This window comes from Canis lupus, chromosome 4 (genome assembly GCF_048164855.1).
Source record: "Canis lupus baileyi chromosome 4, mCanLup2.hap1, whole genome shotgun sequence".
In the NCBI taxonomy this organism is placed as follows: domain Eukaryota; kingdom Metazoa; phylum Chordata; class Mammalia; order Carnivora; family Canidae; genus Canis; species Canis lupus.
In genome coordinates, this window is record NC_132841.1 from 87364846 (window position 1) to 87380119 (window position 15274).

The window sequence follows — 15274 nt, forward strand, 5'->3', positions numbered from 1 at the left end:
CCCGCCGAGCCCAGGCGCCCGAACCCTCGCGGCGGCCGCGCTCGCGCCGGGAGATCCGCTCCGTCTCGCCTGGCGGCCCCGGTCCCTGTCCCGGCGGCGGGCGCCTCGGGCCGGAGCGCAGACGCGGGGCGCGCCCCCAGACCCCCGGCGCCGCGCCGCAGCCCCAGCCCCGGCCCCGGCCCCGGCCCCGGCCCCGGCCCCCGCCCCGGCCCGGGAAGCATGTGTCCCGAGCCGCTCCCCGCCGGCGAGCGCTGCGCCCAGGAGTAGGGCACTTGGCGGCCGGGAGACAAAGGCTGCGGCCGGGACGGAGGAGTTAGAGACTCGGGTTTGGGCGAACAAAAGGTGCGGACGCAGGAGGCAGCGGCGATGGCGGCGGGGGCGCCCCGCGGGCTCGGGGCCCTGGGGCGCGCGGCGTGACCGCTCGGGGGCCCGGGGCCGAGCGCCGGCCGCTGGGCGGGCTTCGGCGGGCGGGACGCGGCCCCGCGGGTCGGGAGCGCCCGGAACAATGGACAGCTTCTTCCCCGAGGTGAGTGCGGCCGCGCCGGCCCGCGGGGACCCTGCGCTCGCCCGGGGGCCGCCCCTTCGCCGGGGCGCGGAGGGGGCGCGGGGGGCGCGGGGGGCGCGGGGGGACGTGCCTCCCCGGGGAAGCCCTGGCCCGGCGCTTCCTCTGCAGGACGAGCCGGCTTCCTGCGGGCGGGGCGCGGGCCGACCCCCCAGGCGGGCTCCGTGCGCCCCGGGTCGCCGCCCGGGCCTCGTGCCCTCCGCGGGTTTCCAGCCTGGAGCGCGCGGACGGTGCCCTTTGGGGCCAACGGACGCTTCCTAAAGGTCGGGACCCCCTCCCCTCCCCTCCCCTCCCCTCCCCGGGGACCTGAGGCCCCCGCCCCCACCCTCCGGGACCCGGTCCGGTCCCACTGCTCTCCCGGCCCCCTTCCCTTTCTCGCTTGTGTTTATTTAATGAATTCTGTTTACGCTCGAGGCCTGAAGTGGCCCAGAGCGAACTTGGTTGACTCAGGGGCGCCTGGTGTGACTTTCGTTGAAAGCCCAGGGGAGGGCTCGGGAGCCCAGGCACAGTTTTGGGGAAGGTTCCGGCCAAGTGCGTGGAGAGGGCTGGCCTGGCCCGCGCCCCAGCTCGCGTTATCAGGCTTGAGTGGATGTGCTACCTGCAGCCTGGCTCACCTGCCCCACGCTCCCTTACTGCGCTGAGACCCCTGGTTTTAGTGGCCAAAGTGGTACAGTCTTGAGTCCTAGCAACGTCCCCCCTTTCTCAAAGGGGCATCTCCTCTGTGACACCCACACTTGCGGCCACAGGCAGGCTGGAAAGGAATCCGTCCTCCATGGACTGCTATGTTTTCAAGAAATCTGTGGTTGAGCCTGCCTTCCTTGTTATTTTTCTATTATTATTATTATTATTATTATTATTATTATTATTATTATTATTATTATATTATTATCGTTTTGCTCCATAGACCTTTGTCGTCATCAAGGGGAGAAAGCAACCAAAACTTTTTATAGGAGTTGCAGGTTAACCAAGCATGCGGGACCAGTGGGCTGTGTTTTAATTGCTTTCCTCTGGAAGAAGACCTAGGCTCTCCTAATTCGTTTAATTTTCTTTTTTTCCCTTTTTTTAGTTCTGTGTCATGGGACCCTTGGGAAAGCTCTTGAGACACAGGATTTGTGTCCAGTTAGTTGGGGTTTCCAGGCCGCCCCCCCCCTCCCCGTGGGCCTGGGGGGGCAGGAAGGGGAGGGCCCCCACCTTGGGGCGAGCTCTGCCCTCTAGTGCAAGTGGGGAAAACTGTAGGGGAGCGTGCTCAGCCACCACCTGCCCTCCCCTCCTCTCCTTGAAATTCCCTCCTCTTCTTGGGGACGCGGGATCTTAGCTCCTTAGCTCGGGGTAAGGAGGCGCGGTGCTTCATTTCCGTGATCGGTATATGATATTGAAGTCGGCCTTTGGTGACCCTCACCCCCTCCCCTATTTCCTAGATGCTTGACTCTTCTTAACCTAAAGATGTTAAGTCACTTGCCCAACCTTGAGCTTTTTTTTTCTTTTATAGAATGCGGAGTCTTTTTTCTCTCTTGCTGGCGACTTGAGGTTTTTTTTTGTTTTTTTTTTTTTTGGGTGGGAGGATGTTCATTTCTTTAAAGTCATACTTTTCATCTTGTGGGGTATTTTGTATCCTAATGTTTCTAATCAACCTTCCAAGTTCCATCCCTGACTGTGATCACTTTGAGTGGGAGGCTGTAAGGGTGGAGAGGCCGCACGGTGCTGTTTTAATCGGAGACCAACTCCTAACAAAGATCCCGTCTCCCTCTGTTGATGTCTTGTAACAGACCGTCCTTTTGTTAAGGTTTCATAAATTATCCCAGTGAGGTCAATCATGTGGGAGTAGCCACAGCCAGGGGGGCAGTGCTAGGTTTCCAAGGACCACAAAACTATGGGGATTCAGCCCCAAGTCATGTCCTGGTAACCGGTGTCTTTGCTCACTTTTTCCGTCCTGATTTAGGCATAATGACTTGTTGCTTGTTGGGCAACAGTTTGAAGCTAACACTGGCAACTGGAGCATAAAAAAAAAAAAAAGTGAACAAGATGTTGCATGATTAGCTTTCTGGTGACTATAGCCAGATAATAACAAAGTGGGAGCTACCTCTGAGTAGCAGCTGCTGTTTAGAGCCAGGCCAGGGTTTCTCAAACTGGGTGCCATTGACATTTTGGGCCAGTTCATTCTTTGGTGTTGGGAGGCCGTCCTGTGCCCGGTAGGATGTTGAGCACCTTCCCTGGCCCCCACCCACTCGGTGCGAGTAGCGCCCCCAACTTGTGACAACTGAAATGTGTGCGGACGTTGCCAAATGAGCCACGGGGAGCAAAATCACTCCCAGTCGAGGACCCTGAGCTAGCCCACCGAGCCTGGCTCGTGGCATTAATTCCTGTGCGTGCTGGAAGCGCCGCGTTCTTGCCTGCGCTTGCCTGCCCTAAATAGCACCAGGCCTTTTACCGCTGGCCACTGAGATGCTTGGGCGGCTTGTTCCATCCGCCCGTGCCCGTTGACTTCCAGACGTTCCCCGGGACTGCAGAGCAGAGGCTGAGGCCCCCCCACCCCCAACTAGAGTTGCAGTTCCTTCATGACCTTACATTTTTATGGCTGCTCTCAATTAAGTTGTGTGCACGCTTCTGGGAACACTTGTGTTTTCGGCATTAGGAGGTAGGTTGTTAAAAAGTTTACTTAGGTGGAAACTAAGTTGAGGTAGGTCCATAACCGGAAGCGATTTTTTTTTTTTTTAAGCAAACAGAAAAGGCTCAACCAAGTGGCAAGACTGTTTTGCAAACTTGTTGATATTTTGAAGTGGATGCCCAAGCACAGCACCTAGGGTGCTAGAGGGGCCGGTAAGCACCCGTTGATCACATAAATGAGCTGGACTTTTCTGTCTTCTATTTTAGGAATCGGTGTGGCCTACTGGCTGTTCAGACAAAAGCCCTTTTGAGGATGATTAATGGAACTTACATGAATGCTTCGAGTTTTCAGAATATGCAAAACGTACACCAGTACGATCACAAATACAAATATAGAAAGCAGGTCATAACGCTCTTAAGACTGGACTTGCTCCTGAAGACATGCCAGCTGCGCCTGTTTCTTAACGACCTGGTTCACGCTCAGGATGTTAAGTGGAATCACCTTCCTTGCTTCCCCTCCATTTGCGAAAGTGTCTTGGTTTTGGTTGTTAATGAGGAGTTCAAATAGCTTTTAAAGCTGGAAAGGGTTCTTTGAGCCCAATTTTCTCCTCTTTTCATAGTATTTCTGTTTCGTTTTAGATCTTGGTGATAGGTATTGTCTTGTTCTAAAAACAAACAAACAAAAAGATTTAAGACTGTTACTTTTGGGAGCTCCTTCCCTTCTCCCCAAATCCTCTCTCGAGGGCAGGAGGGACGTGCCGAGGAGGACTTCCTTGTTCCATCAGATCCTGAAAGTGATCCCTTGGACAACTGTCAAACACAATCAGACCATTTGCTGGTATCTTCTTTTCTCCCAGGGGAGTTCGAGTGTCTCGCCTTTTCTGCACACTCTATAAAGATTCCTATTGTCAAATACTCATTTTTCGGCCCCTGCCAATTTGGGGACAGCACAGCCCCCCTCCCGCCCCCACCCCACCCCGCCCCGGAGCAGCTGCAAGCAGGCCAGTTGTTGTGGGCAGGGAGCCCTGATCTCCGTGGCCTGGCAGGCAAGGGCTGCTCCCTGCTGTCCTCACCTCTCACATCAGGCACAGCCCCGCGTGGGAGGCGGGGCCCTCGGTCTCTAACCAGGGTGGTGGCAGGAGAGAGCCATGTTTGCTTTTCCAGCTCTGCTGGCTTTCCATGGGGTCACCTTGAAGGACAAGACCCTTGAACGTGCTCTTCTGTTGAAACTGGCAGGAAATGGGACGCTTCTTTTTTTTTTTTTTAATTTTTAAGATTTTTTTTATTGAAGTTAAGGTACAGTGTTGTTAGTGTCAGGCATACGATATGATTCAACACTCCTTTGTGTTAGTGCTCATCATGATTAAGTGGGCTCTTAACCCTACTGCTCTCTGTTAAGGATGCCTTATCAGTGGGTTTCAAGGTTGGCATGCAGGGTAACTGCGGCACGAGCTTTTCAAGCCACCTGCGGGGAACATTCAGGAACGAGCAACCGGTGACTCCACGTTCGCTCGGCCGTACTTCCCCACCCCAAAGTGCCCCTGCTGGAATGAAAAGTGCCTCATCCTTAAAAGTAGAGAAGATGTGGCTTTTGGAAACCCGGCTACCCACCCCCCTCGCCTGTGGGATCCTGGGTTTTCTGACCTTGCTGGGCTTTATTTCTGTGGGCACAGGGGTGTCCACCTTGCGTGACTCTTAGAATTTGAGAGATTTCCAGAGCGGTTGGCACGTGGCAGGTGGGTAGTGGCTCAGAGTGAGAGGATGGAACCCCAGGGTTCAGTGGTGAGGGAGGCCGTGGCCTCAGAGCTGGGCCCCAAATCATCCCTTGTGCTACATTGCACGTATGTTTCTCTCCCTTTCGACCTGTAGCCTTCTGGCAGATTTTGCCTTTCCAGAATTTTGTCTGGAGCATGTCCGTATCGCTAGTAAAATCAGGCTCACATTCCTCAGTTGGATTTTCCAGGCCCTCTGATCTGACATCTCTTCACTCCTTTTCCCTCGTGACTTCTTCTCCGGGGAACCCCCAGGCTTCTGTGCCGTCCCCTCTGTGCATCGGGTGCCCTCCCTGGTAGCTGCCTGTTGAGACCAGAGCTGGTGGCTCCGGTTGACCGTGACCCCTACCTCTCCTCCTTCCCTCTGAACGTGGCTCCTCCTCTTTCTATCCTGGTCTGGTTAGGATTTTATCCTGGTTGGATGTCCCCCGCCCTCCCCAAATGAGTAAACAGAGTCCTGGGACCGTAACTATCCCATGTGTAAGTTTTATCACCTCATTTGCACAGAGAGGTCTTACAGGATGGATGGGACTCTCTCCTGGTACAGCCTTCATTTTCTCCTCAAGTACAGATCGTTTCATGGTGGGAGGGGTGATGCCTATGATATTTTTTTTTTCTTGATTGTGAAGCATTTCACAATTCTTCGAGGTCAGCAATCAAAATAGCTCATGTTTATTGGGGGCTCTACGTGCCAGGCATGTTCCTGAGTACCGGGCGTTCAGTAGCAACTTTAATTCATTTCACGGCTCTTGGGTTAAGTCCCCATGGATGAAGAAAGTGAGACGCAGAGAGGTGAAGTAAGTGGCCCAGCATCACCCAGTCAGAGTGGTCGTCGGGATTCGAATGCACACCCGCGTGCAGATCCTCTGTAGTCTTCACTGCCATTCTTCTCTGTCCCGTTGGTGTCCTTTGCCTTATGCTTTTATCATTGTTTCTGGGCTCTTTGAAGCTAGTAGGTAGTTCGTAAATGATTTTTGAGCTAAGCTGTGTGGGAGTTTGGGGAAACATCTACGCTCCAGAGACTTTGAAACCCAGTAGGAAAATATTAACCCTGCTGTTAATTGTTTCTCTGGTTTGCTTTTTATACTTAAGAAAGACATAGCTTCTATTGCCTTGTGAAATGTGGTTTCTAGAGCTGCCAGCCCGACCTCATGACCATGGTAGGACAACGGGTCTAATAAGACGCTTGGGAAACTCGCCTTTTGGGATGTGTTTATTAGGACTCATTTGTCCCCCAGAGCTAGCCATCCCTGATCGTGGGGTTTCTCTTTGGGGTCATCTGACGGCGTCTCCTTTCCCTCAAGATCCTGGCAGCTTTCCCGGAGTTTTTCCACATCGGTTGTGTTTTCGTTGTTAGCGTCTTAGTACCTGTGGCGCGATCACCGGCAGCGGAGCCGAACGTTCCTCCAAGAGCATGGCCTTGATTAAAACATCTTACTGCCTGGCGAAGGGCTTTTTTGGAGAATGTGCCCGCCGGGGGTGACGGAGGAAACCTGAGCCTCAGTTTAAATGTAGCATCTCCTGTCACGTGACCTCCGATCGCCTGACTCTGCCAATCAAGGGGCAGGTGCTGGCGTTGGGTGTCAGAGCCACAGCCCGAGCGAGGGGGGTGACACCGCGGGGCCGTCCATGCAATGCCTCTGCTTTCACCCGAGCGTCGGTATCTGTTCTTCAGGATTAAAAGCTTCTCTGTGTAATGGCATTTTATATGTGAATTTTTTTTTAAGTGAGTTATTAGCAAAGAAAAGGTAGGCAAGGTTGAAATTTTGCACTTTGGGGTAGTCTTGCTTGTCTTTACGACTTGCTGGACCTTGAGAGGTGAAGATAAAAGGTTTGGGGGCTGTTGGAGTAGAATGTAAGCTTTTGTACATGGCCCCACATTGAGTCCACAAAGAATTCCTTAATTGTTTTAAATCTCTCTCTCTCTCCTTTATTTTTTGTCCGTTAATAGCACGTGACTAGTGCCCACTGATGATGATATACATTATGGAGAGAGGTGGACTCATCTCTTTCAGAGCGTGTGTTCGAGAGGCCTACTTTTTCGGTGTTAAAATTCTCTTTGAAAGAAATTTACTGTAGACCACCCGCTCATGTGCGCAGCTACCATTAATAAAATTTTGGTTTTACTCGCTTCATAGATATTTAAATTATGTATAAGGGGATATGTTTAGGATCAGGAATGTTGGTGCTCTAAGACACCTGACGCACATAGGTTTACTCTGGGGCCGGTAATCGACATTACTATGTCAAAGGTCATGTGCTGTTCCCTGTATCATTCTTAAATTCATTTCTCCTTTCTCTTTAATCCTACAAAGAATATGTACTAAATTTACAAAATGCCATAAGCAAGAGACAAAAACAGCCTTGGCACTACTTTCCATGTTTTAGAACTTGTGCTTTCCATGCCTCTGTATCTATGTTTCTATAAAAGCACACCTATCATGTTTTCCATTTAAGAGTTGATCGCAAAAAGCTTTAAATGTCAAGAAGCTCGCATGTGTCATTTTCAAAGTCAGGGACAAGACTACAAATGCAGACCCTGTATCTCATATCTGCATACTTAAAAGTTATAAATCAAGCCTACAAACTGGTAAATAAAATGTCTTTGCCTACCTTGACACATCTACCTTCATTAGGACGCAGTAAAAAAAATGTGTAAAGCTATGGTTTTTATTGCTGAAAGTCAGCAGACTATCAAAGGGAAATGGAGATAATTACAGTTGCACATGCCGGGACGTTCTTTGATAGGCCAGTGATGTTTGCATGAGTAATGGATGTGTAGTCCATAATATATTTTCCATAAATCTATTTCTCTTGCCCGTGTTTCTGCAAAATCAATAAATTATATGGTTATAGTCAAGATTTTCACAGTATGTTTTATTGGCGGTAACACCAAAGTCAAAGACCTTTCTTGAGTCCCGGTGGTTCTTTGATTATTTTTTAATCAAGGTCAGTTGGGAGAAGGCCTGCTTCGTAAGGCAGGACAGTCGTTACGGGCATTGCCAACGCCATTCATACGGTGGCATTTACTTATTTCTCTTTTTTGAATGAAGCATAAGTAACCTAGTGTTATTAGTTTTAGGGTTTACAGTGTGATGAATCCCCAACTGTACTGCATTGCTCACTGCTCATCAGGATAAGTGTCCTCTTAATCCCCTCCCTGTCACTCAGACAGCGATATTCAGATTAAGGAAAGAATAGGGTTGCGTGGGTCATTGAATTTACTGAAAGTACTAAATATTTAAGTTCATTATATAAACCATATCATTAGTACTGTGAATTTTCTCTATTGTTCCTTAAACTTTTCAATGCCGCGTATGTTATGAAGAAAACAGCTTCATTGATTAAAGATCTGTTTTCAGAGGAATAAAGTATAATGCATCTTGGCCACAAAATAATCTGCATAAAGATGTGTTTGGTGGTTGTGTGTGTGTGTGTGTGTGTGTGTGTGTGACTCTTTTCCTTCCCTATAAGTCGGTCTTATAAGTGTTTTTATTTCCTTATTCTGCTTTACATGTTTTCCTAAAATCTCAGTTTTTTGTATGCTTTGCCTGTTGTTTCTGTTTGAAATTCTTCTCTAAAATTTTAGAACAGAGTTTTTGAATTTTTGGAAGCTTTTTTAAAATTTTTATTTATTATGAGAGAGAGCAAGAGAAAGAAGAACAAGCATGCGGGAGGAGGAGCAGAGGGAGATGGACGAGCGGACTCTGTGGGGCTGCATCTCATGGCCCGTGGGATCATGATTTGAGCCCAAACCAAGAGTCAGATGCTTAACCCACAGAGCCACCCAGGCACCCCTTGTTTTTGGAAATTTTTGCTAAGTATTAATAGTAAAGCAATAGTTTATATCAAATAACAGCCATGACTTCATGTTCAAAATAATATTTTCCACCAAAGACGATGATTCCTTCTTTAAGGAACTTCTGTTTATTTACTGCCCTCCTCCCCCCCGGCCCCGGTCCTTGTGACGTGCAGGGCACACTCTAGAGCCTGCAGCCCAAGGTGGAGTCCTAGGTGTCCGGGTCTAAGAGTGAACATTCCCATTCCTCCTGGGCACGTATCATCATTTATAGGACCACTCTCGGTTGTCTGTAGCTGTTTGCTTTTGTGAAAAACCACCCACGAACGTTCGTATGCCCACATCATTGTGTGCTCGTCTGGTTCCTTCTTGAGGATGAAGTTTCTTGGGAGTGGAGAGATTTGATCAAAGAATTTGCACATCTTAGATGACTTGGCAGTGAAAGTTTTATGAGAGGCGTCCGCACAGCTTACGTACAGCAGGCACAGCCGAGGCGCCCGGTCAGGATGTGTCCCTGACGGCAGGGATCTTGTGACTTCTAGTTAGAGTCTTAATGACGTGCGCTGCTTCACAAAGGACGTTACGGCGGGGTGCTGGACCTGTGTCCCCCGTCGGGGTCTCCTCAGAGCGCAGTGCACAGGGACGGTCTCAGGTGATCACGAGCAGCGGCTGGGGACTCCTGTGGGGCCCTCACAAGATCCCTGTGTGCGTGCTGATGCTCATTTAGGGGTCAGAGTGCACCCAGGAGGCCCGGCCACTGGCCAGGTTTGGGGAACTGTTTATGGGATTTTCTTGTAATTCTCATCCTCCTGTGCTGTGAGAATCCTGGAGTGGGAAGCCTGCCCAGCAGTTACTTGGTGGCGGTGGCCCTAACTGTAGAGATGTAGGTGGCCTCCAGCGCTCGGTGTGTGTTTACTCCAAAGCTTACTTCCCAGCCCCATGGAATCCCTCCCCGGACTTTGAACTAAGTGTCAAGGGCTAGGCGACAATTAACACCGCGCCTTCTGGAGTGCAGACCGTTGTCATTGCTACAGGTCTGCACCTGCTCATGCCCCCGCCGCGTGTGCCCTGATGATGTGAGCTGAGCCCCCTGGGCACGCCGAGGGGCGCCCCGGGGTGTTCCCGCCACCCCGGCATCTCCGCAGGCCTGGGTGGAGGGGCATGTGTCTGGGTGGAGCCGAGGAGAGGGTGCTCGCTGCAGCCCCGGGCTGGGCGGTGAGGGTCTGTCCCCGGGGAGGGAGAGGCGGAGGAGCAGCCCCCAGGCAGGTGCCCCCGGGGAGCCTCGGGGGCCCTGGGACCCTGGATGCGGGCGGGACGCTGGTGCTGAGGTGCCTGTGTGCGGAGCCCAGGCCCCGGGGCTACGGCTGCCCCAGTGGTCCTCCCCGGGCAGGGGCTCCTGGTCCCCTGCTTTGACGACACAATGGCCCGTGGGCGCGGGGACGGGCGAAGGGAGCCCGGTCCTGTGACGAGGGCTGCTCGTGGGCCCAGTAACTCCCCAGGGCCCGGCCTCCACGCCGCCCGCCGCACCCTGGCTCCCCCGGGTGCCCCTTCCCTTGTGGAGCTAGAACCCGAGCGCGGGGCTTCCTGCGTCCCCAAGGCGCCGTGTCCTCCTCGCCCCCGGCTTCTGCAGCAAACGGTTTTGCCACGTACAAAAATTTTTTTTTCTTTATACCTCCTGGGTCTTTTTCTTTTTCTTTTTCTTCTTTTTCTTTTTCTTTTTCTTTTTCCTTTCTTTTTCTTTTTCTTTTTCTTTTTCTTTTTCTTTTTCTTTTTCTTTTTCTTTTTCTTTCCCTCCCTCCCTCCCTCCCTCCTTCTTTCTTTCTTTCTTTCTTTCTTTCTTTCTTTCTTTCTTTCTTTCTTTCTTTCTTTCTTTTCTTTCTCTTTCTTTCTTTTTCTTTCTTTTTCTTTCTTTTTACAAAAAATGCTCTTGTTTTCTGCACCAAGAACGTGTAGAGCGTGCGACGGGTGTTGGGGCCGCCAGCGGGTGAGCTGTGGGCCTGAGTGCCAGAGGTGTCTGGCCGAACTGCGTCATAGAGAGGGGCTGGGCCTGTGCACACGGGTGCACCAGTGCTTGCATGTCATGGGCACGCCCGCTGCGCAGGCCTCCATGTAACACGCATGTGCACACGTGTGCACCTATGGCCGTGTTGGGCTTCGCCGGTGGCCCCAGCGGGGGGCAGGCACGCGCTGGGCAGGGCGGGGAGCCACCCGTGGCCTCCAGCGGGCATGTATGTCTGAGCTGTGGCCAGTTTTCCAAGAAGATGAAGATGAGGTCGGGAAAGCAGCCTCCCGCCTCCTGGCACCCCCGCCCTTGGGCCGGCGCCCACCTCCGCCCTGCCCGCCGCGCTCCCCTCCCGGAGCCTTGGGATTTTCACGGTTGGGCATTCCCGTGGGTGCAAGGCCGGGAAGCCTGCCGTGCACGGTCCTGCCGCTCTTTCCCAGACCCCGAGAAGCCCCCGGAGCTCTGCTGTTTGCCCGGGTGCCGTCGCTTCTCGGCTGTGACGGTTTCCTTCCTGCCCTCGGGCAGGCCCGTCGGGTCACGTTGGGTGCGAAAGTCATGTTTGCGGAGCATTGAGCCCGGTGCGTCCCTTCGCTAAATGTCGGTGGAATACAAATAACGTACACGCAAAACAGGTGGAACGTCCTGCCGGTGGCCAGAGTCCAGCAGGGGAGAGCAGCAGATGGAGCGAGCTCCGGCTGCGTGACCCGATGCTGCCGTCCGGTGTCTTGGGCACTAAGCGGGCGAGGCGGGCCTCCTGGTGCGGGGGGCGGTGGGGGGGGAACCCGTGCATCTGGCTTTTCACCACAGTTCTTATGTTCCCGTATTTTACCATCATAAAACATTAAAGCACCAGTCGTCAGCCCTAAAAGTGAAAACAGGGGGCAAAAATAGTTGTAGGTGGGGCTCCCTCGGTGGCCCGTGCGCAGCGTTAGGAAAATGTGCCTCTGAAATTGCAAAACCTCTGGGAGCTCCGAGGGCGGGCACAGTCACTTTGTCCTGCCTCGCCTGGTGTCTCTGTGACAGCAGGTACCTTCCTTCTCCCCCGAGGCAGGAGAGCTGGGTAACTTGACCCAAGGCCTAAACCACCCAACGACGGCGTCAAGCAGGACTCGGGTGTAACGCGCGTGTGCACACGTGTGCACCTATGGCCGTGTTGGGCTCTGTCTCACGGGGCTCTGTCTCGCGACCCTGAGATCACGACCTGAGCCAAAGTCAGGAGTCCTGCGCTTTTTGCCGCGACGAGAGCAGGCGTCCAGCTCTCCGGAAGCAAAGCAGAAGCGCAGCCTGGCCGTTTTCTGCCGCGGGGCCCCCGGCCGTGGGGCCGCGAGAGCCTTGGGGCCTGCGGTGGGGGAGCGTGTCTGACCCCCGCGTCTGTGCTGCGGCCTGTAGGTTCCTGGGGGTCCGCCCTCTGGGGACAGAGGTCACGCCGACTTTCCGAAATCGGTTTCCTGGGCTTCGGCGCACCCCTGCCCGGCCCCAGGCCTGCGGGGTGCTGCTGTGAGAAGGCGGGTGTGCTGCGGGGTCCTCTGCGGGCTGCGGGTGCGCGTCGGGAGCTCCTTTGGGCACGGGCGTCGCCGGGGCTTCTGCGCCCTGAGCGGCCTGGGCTGTCCAGGGGTGCGGGCCTGCCGTCTCCCTAAGCGTGGGGCCAACTCTTCTTGTCTAGAGACTTTTTTTTTTTTTTTTTTTTTTAGAGCAGCTTTAGGTTCACCGCAAGAGGTAAAATTGTAAGAGACCACGATTTTGGACATTGGCCCTCCTCCTGCCGGGGGATCTCTCCTAGACCATTAAGGGTTTGCATTTAAGTGAACCCTGTAGGGTCGCCCTGGGGCTCAGGGGTGGAGCATCTGCCTTTGCCCCAGGGCATGACCCGGGGGTCCCCGGGATTGAGTCCCGAGTCGGGGTCCCTGCATGGAGCCTGCTTCTCCCTCTGCCTGTGTCTCTGCCTCTCTCTCTGGGTCTCTCATGAATAAATAACTAAAATCTTAAAAAAAAAAATAAGTGAACTTTGTAGAGCCGGAATTCAGGTAAGGTGGTGGTATGTTGGTTGCTCCTGTTTTCTATTCCTCCTGAATACAGATTTTGTAGCTTAAACGTGCTGGCGCGAGAAGGGAAGAGCTAGCACGGCTATGGCGGCAGCTGAGTCCTTGGTCACAGTGCGTAGTCGTGACCGGTGGGGTTTGAATTTTGTATGGAAGAGCGGTTCTGCGCTGGACAGTGTGCCCCCTGCGAGCCCTTAGCGAGGCCTGGTGGTTGCCGGTGATGTAGAGGGTCCCGCTGCGCCGGCGGGTGGAGGGTGACGGAGACCGCTGGGCCTCGGGCCGCGCAGGACAGCTGCTCACGGCGCAGACTGCTTCAGCCCCAGCGACGGTAGTGCCGGGACCGAGAAACCCTCGTAGCGAAGATTGACCTGATTCTGTAAAAGTCTACCCTTTTGTATTTTAGCTTTCTGTTTTCTAAGTGGGATGCTCACTGCTAACGTAATTTCCTGTAACGTAGTTTCAGGGGCTGTGAATGATGCCTTCGTGTGATTTTTTTTTTAATTTTCACATCCAAATTATACTAATTATGGCTTGGTTATGTTATGCATCTAGATTTATAGTTATGTTTATTCCAAAATTGGTTTCTGCGGCATCTGTGAAAAAATAAATAGAATATATCTGTCTGCACATTTGTACAGTGGGCCATGGAGTTGTGTTTTTTTCTGGGCCTTCTTAACTCTGAGCCTCCATTTGTCTTAAAAGGCAAAGGAACGGACGGTAGGACACTTTCCTTCACACGACACCAGGAGACCGACGTGTCGACCTGAGACGGCGGGAAGCTGGAGGGGCCAGGGTTACAGCTCTGCCCTCTGGACCTTCCCGCCGCCCGGTGATTTTCGTGCGTGGCCAAGCCCTTGGGCCCCGACCCCGGTGCGGGGGGCAGCCTCGTGCAAGGGCTGAGTGACCCGTCACCAACCAAACTCCACACCTTCCTTTCTTTTCTGCTTCTCTCCCTTTTGATGAGTAAGTGGTGTGTGATCTTTTTTTTTTTCCCCCTTTCGGCTTAGTGTTCACCCAGCCCCAGCTCAGTGTGTTTTGCAAGCCACCGCGATGACTCACTCCGCGCTCGGTACGGGCGGTCGCACCAGCAGGCCAGGCCGTACGGCAAATGGAGGCTCACACCGGGCCTCGAGGCGGCGGGGAGACTAAGTCGGGTTCTGGGTTTCGGGGCCCCTGGCTGGCGCAGGAGAGCATGTGACTTGTGAGCTCAGGGTCATGAGCTCCAGCCCCACGTTGGATGCAGAGCCTAATTAAAAAAAAAAAAAAGTTCCTGGATTTAATCTGTGGTTTAGGATGAGTTTTCTTCTTTCTTGCTTTCTTTTTTGTTTTTAATTTCTGCTTTATTGAGGTATAATTGGCATATGATACTATAAGACATTTGGAGGGTGCATCAGGGTAGGACTTCTTCCCGTCTTCCTTCTCACCTTTTCTCCCTCGACTCGCAGGAGGACCAGAGAAATAATCTGATTTTCTCTTGACCTTCTTGCTTTTTCACATGGAAGGCGCCATCAGCAAGACCTCTGTCTAGATGAGCTTATAGTGTCCTCCTACATGTTTTTGTTTGTTGATTGGGAACCATCTGAGTAGAAAGGCTCTCAGGACTCCCAGGGGGGTAGTTGTCTTGCTAGGACAAGAGTCCATACCACTGTCCGTTGACGCAGAGTTCCCTTCCTACGTGGGTAGTTTGTTGGGGCCTCCGCAGACCGTGATGTGGGGTTAAGGACTCTGGACATACAGTTCATGATAGCACCTGGGCCCAAGAGGTCGGTGATGAGGCTTCAGGGATGCCGTTGTCACCGAGCCTTGGACCTACTCCTCAGAGGACCGAGCCATTCGGCTGGGGGTGGGGGGGATCTGTGCCAAGTACTTACTCACCAGCTGGGTTAATTCAGATTAATGATAAGAAACTTGAGTATGGTGGGGATTTCTTTGCCTCCGAGATTACAGCCTGTTAAGGATCAATGTTGATGGAGTTCAGCATGACTCAGCTGTGAGGCTGGGGCAGCTGCAGCTGGCGTCCCGCGGCCAGTGGGAGTCCCACCGCTGCCCTCCTGAGGCCGTGACGCCGGTGGGGGGATGCCCCAGGGGACACCCCAGGGGACACCAGCCAAGTGCAGCTGAGTAGCTGGTGCACCTTGAAAGGTACCGTGGATTCATCTGGAAGCTATAAACCTCTACGACAATGACAGTAATAGGACCTTTATGAGATGCTTCTTGGGTGCCCTGTGCTGTGCTCATCCCTTCATGTCCACCATCTCATCGAATTTTCCACTTGCTGGGAGCTGCGTGAATCCCGTCTAGAGGCGAAGAGCCTGTTGTTCAGAGAAGTGAGAGAACGAGCCAAGTCCTGCAGCTAAGACACGGCGTTCCAGGTCTAGCCTGACTCCGGAGGCCGTGCTCACTTCCCAGTCTCTCAGGAGTTCATCCGTGCTCTCCCGACCCGCTGGGAGGCTGACTGGATCTACCAGATGTCTGGACTATTCCTGGCACCGCGGG

The 15274-nt window shown here is 53.1% G+C and overlaps 1 protein-coding gene across 1 annotated transcript in view; it reads left to right on the forward strand.

The window, feature by feature from the left end:
- The first annotated feature begins 389 nt into the window (after positions 1-389).
- The window catches only part of MYO10 (myosin X), a 194527-nt gene continuing 179642 nt past the window's right edge, over positions 390-15274 (forward strand). Inside the window, exon 1 of the mRNA XM_072825052.1 lies at positions 390-526. Coding sequence (XP_072681153.1) covers positions 506-526 — 21 coding nt within the window. The 5' untranslated portion in view covers positions 390-505. The remainder of the gene's footprint in view (positions 527-15274) is intronic.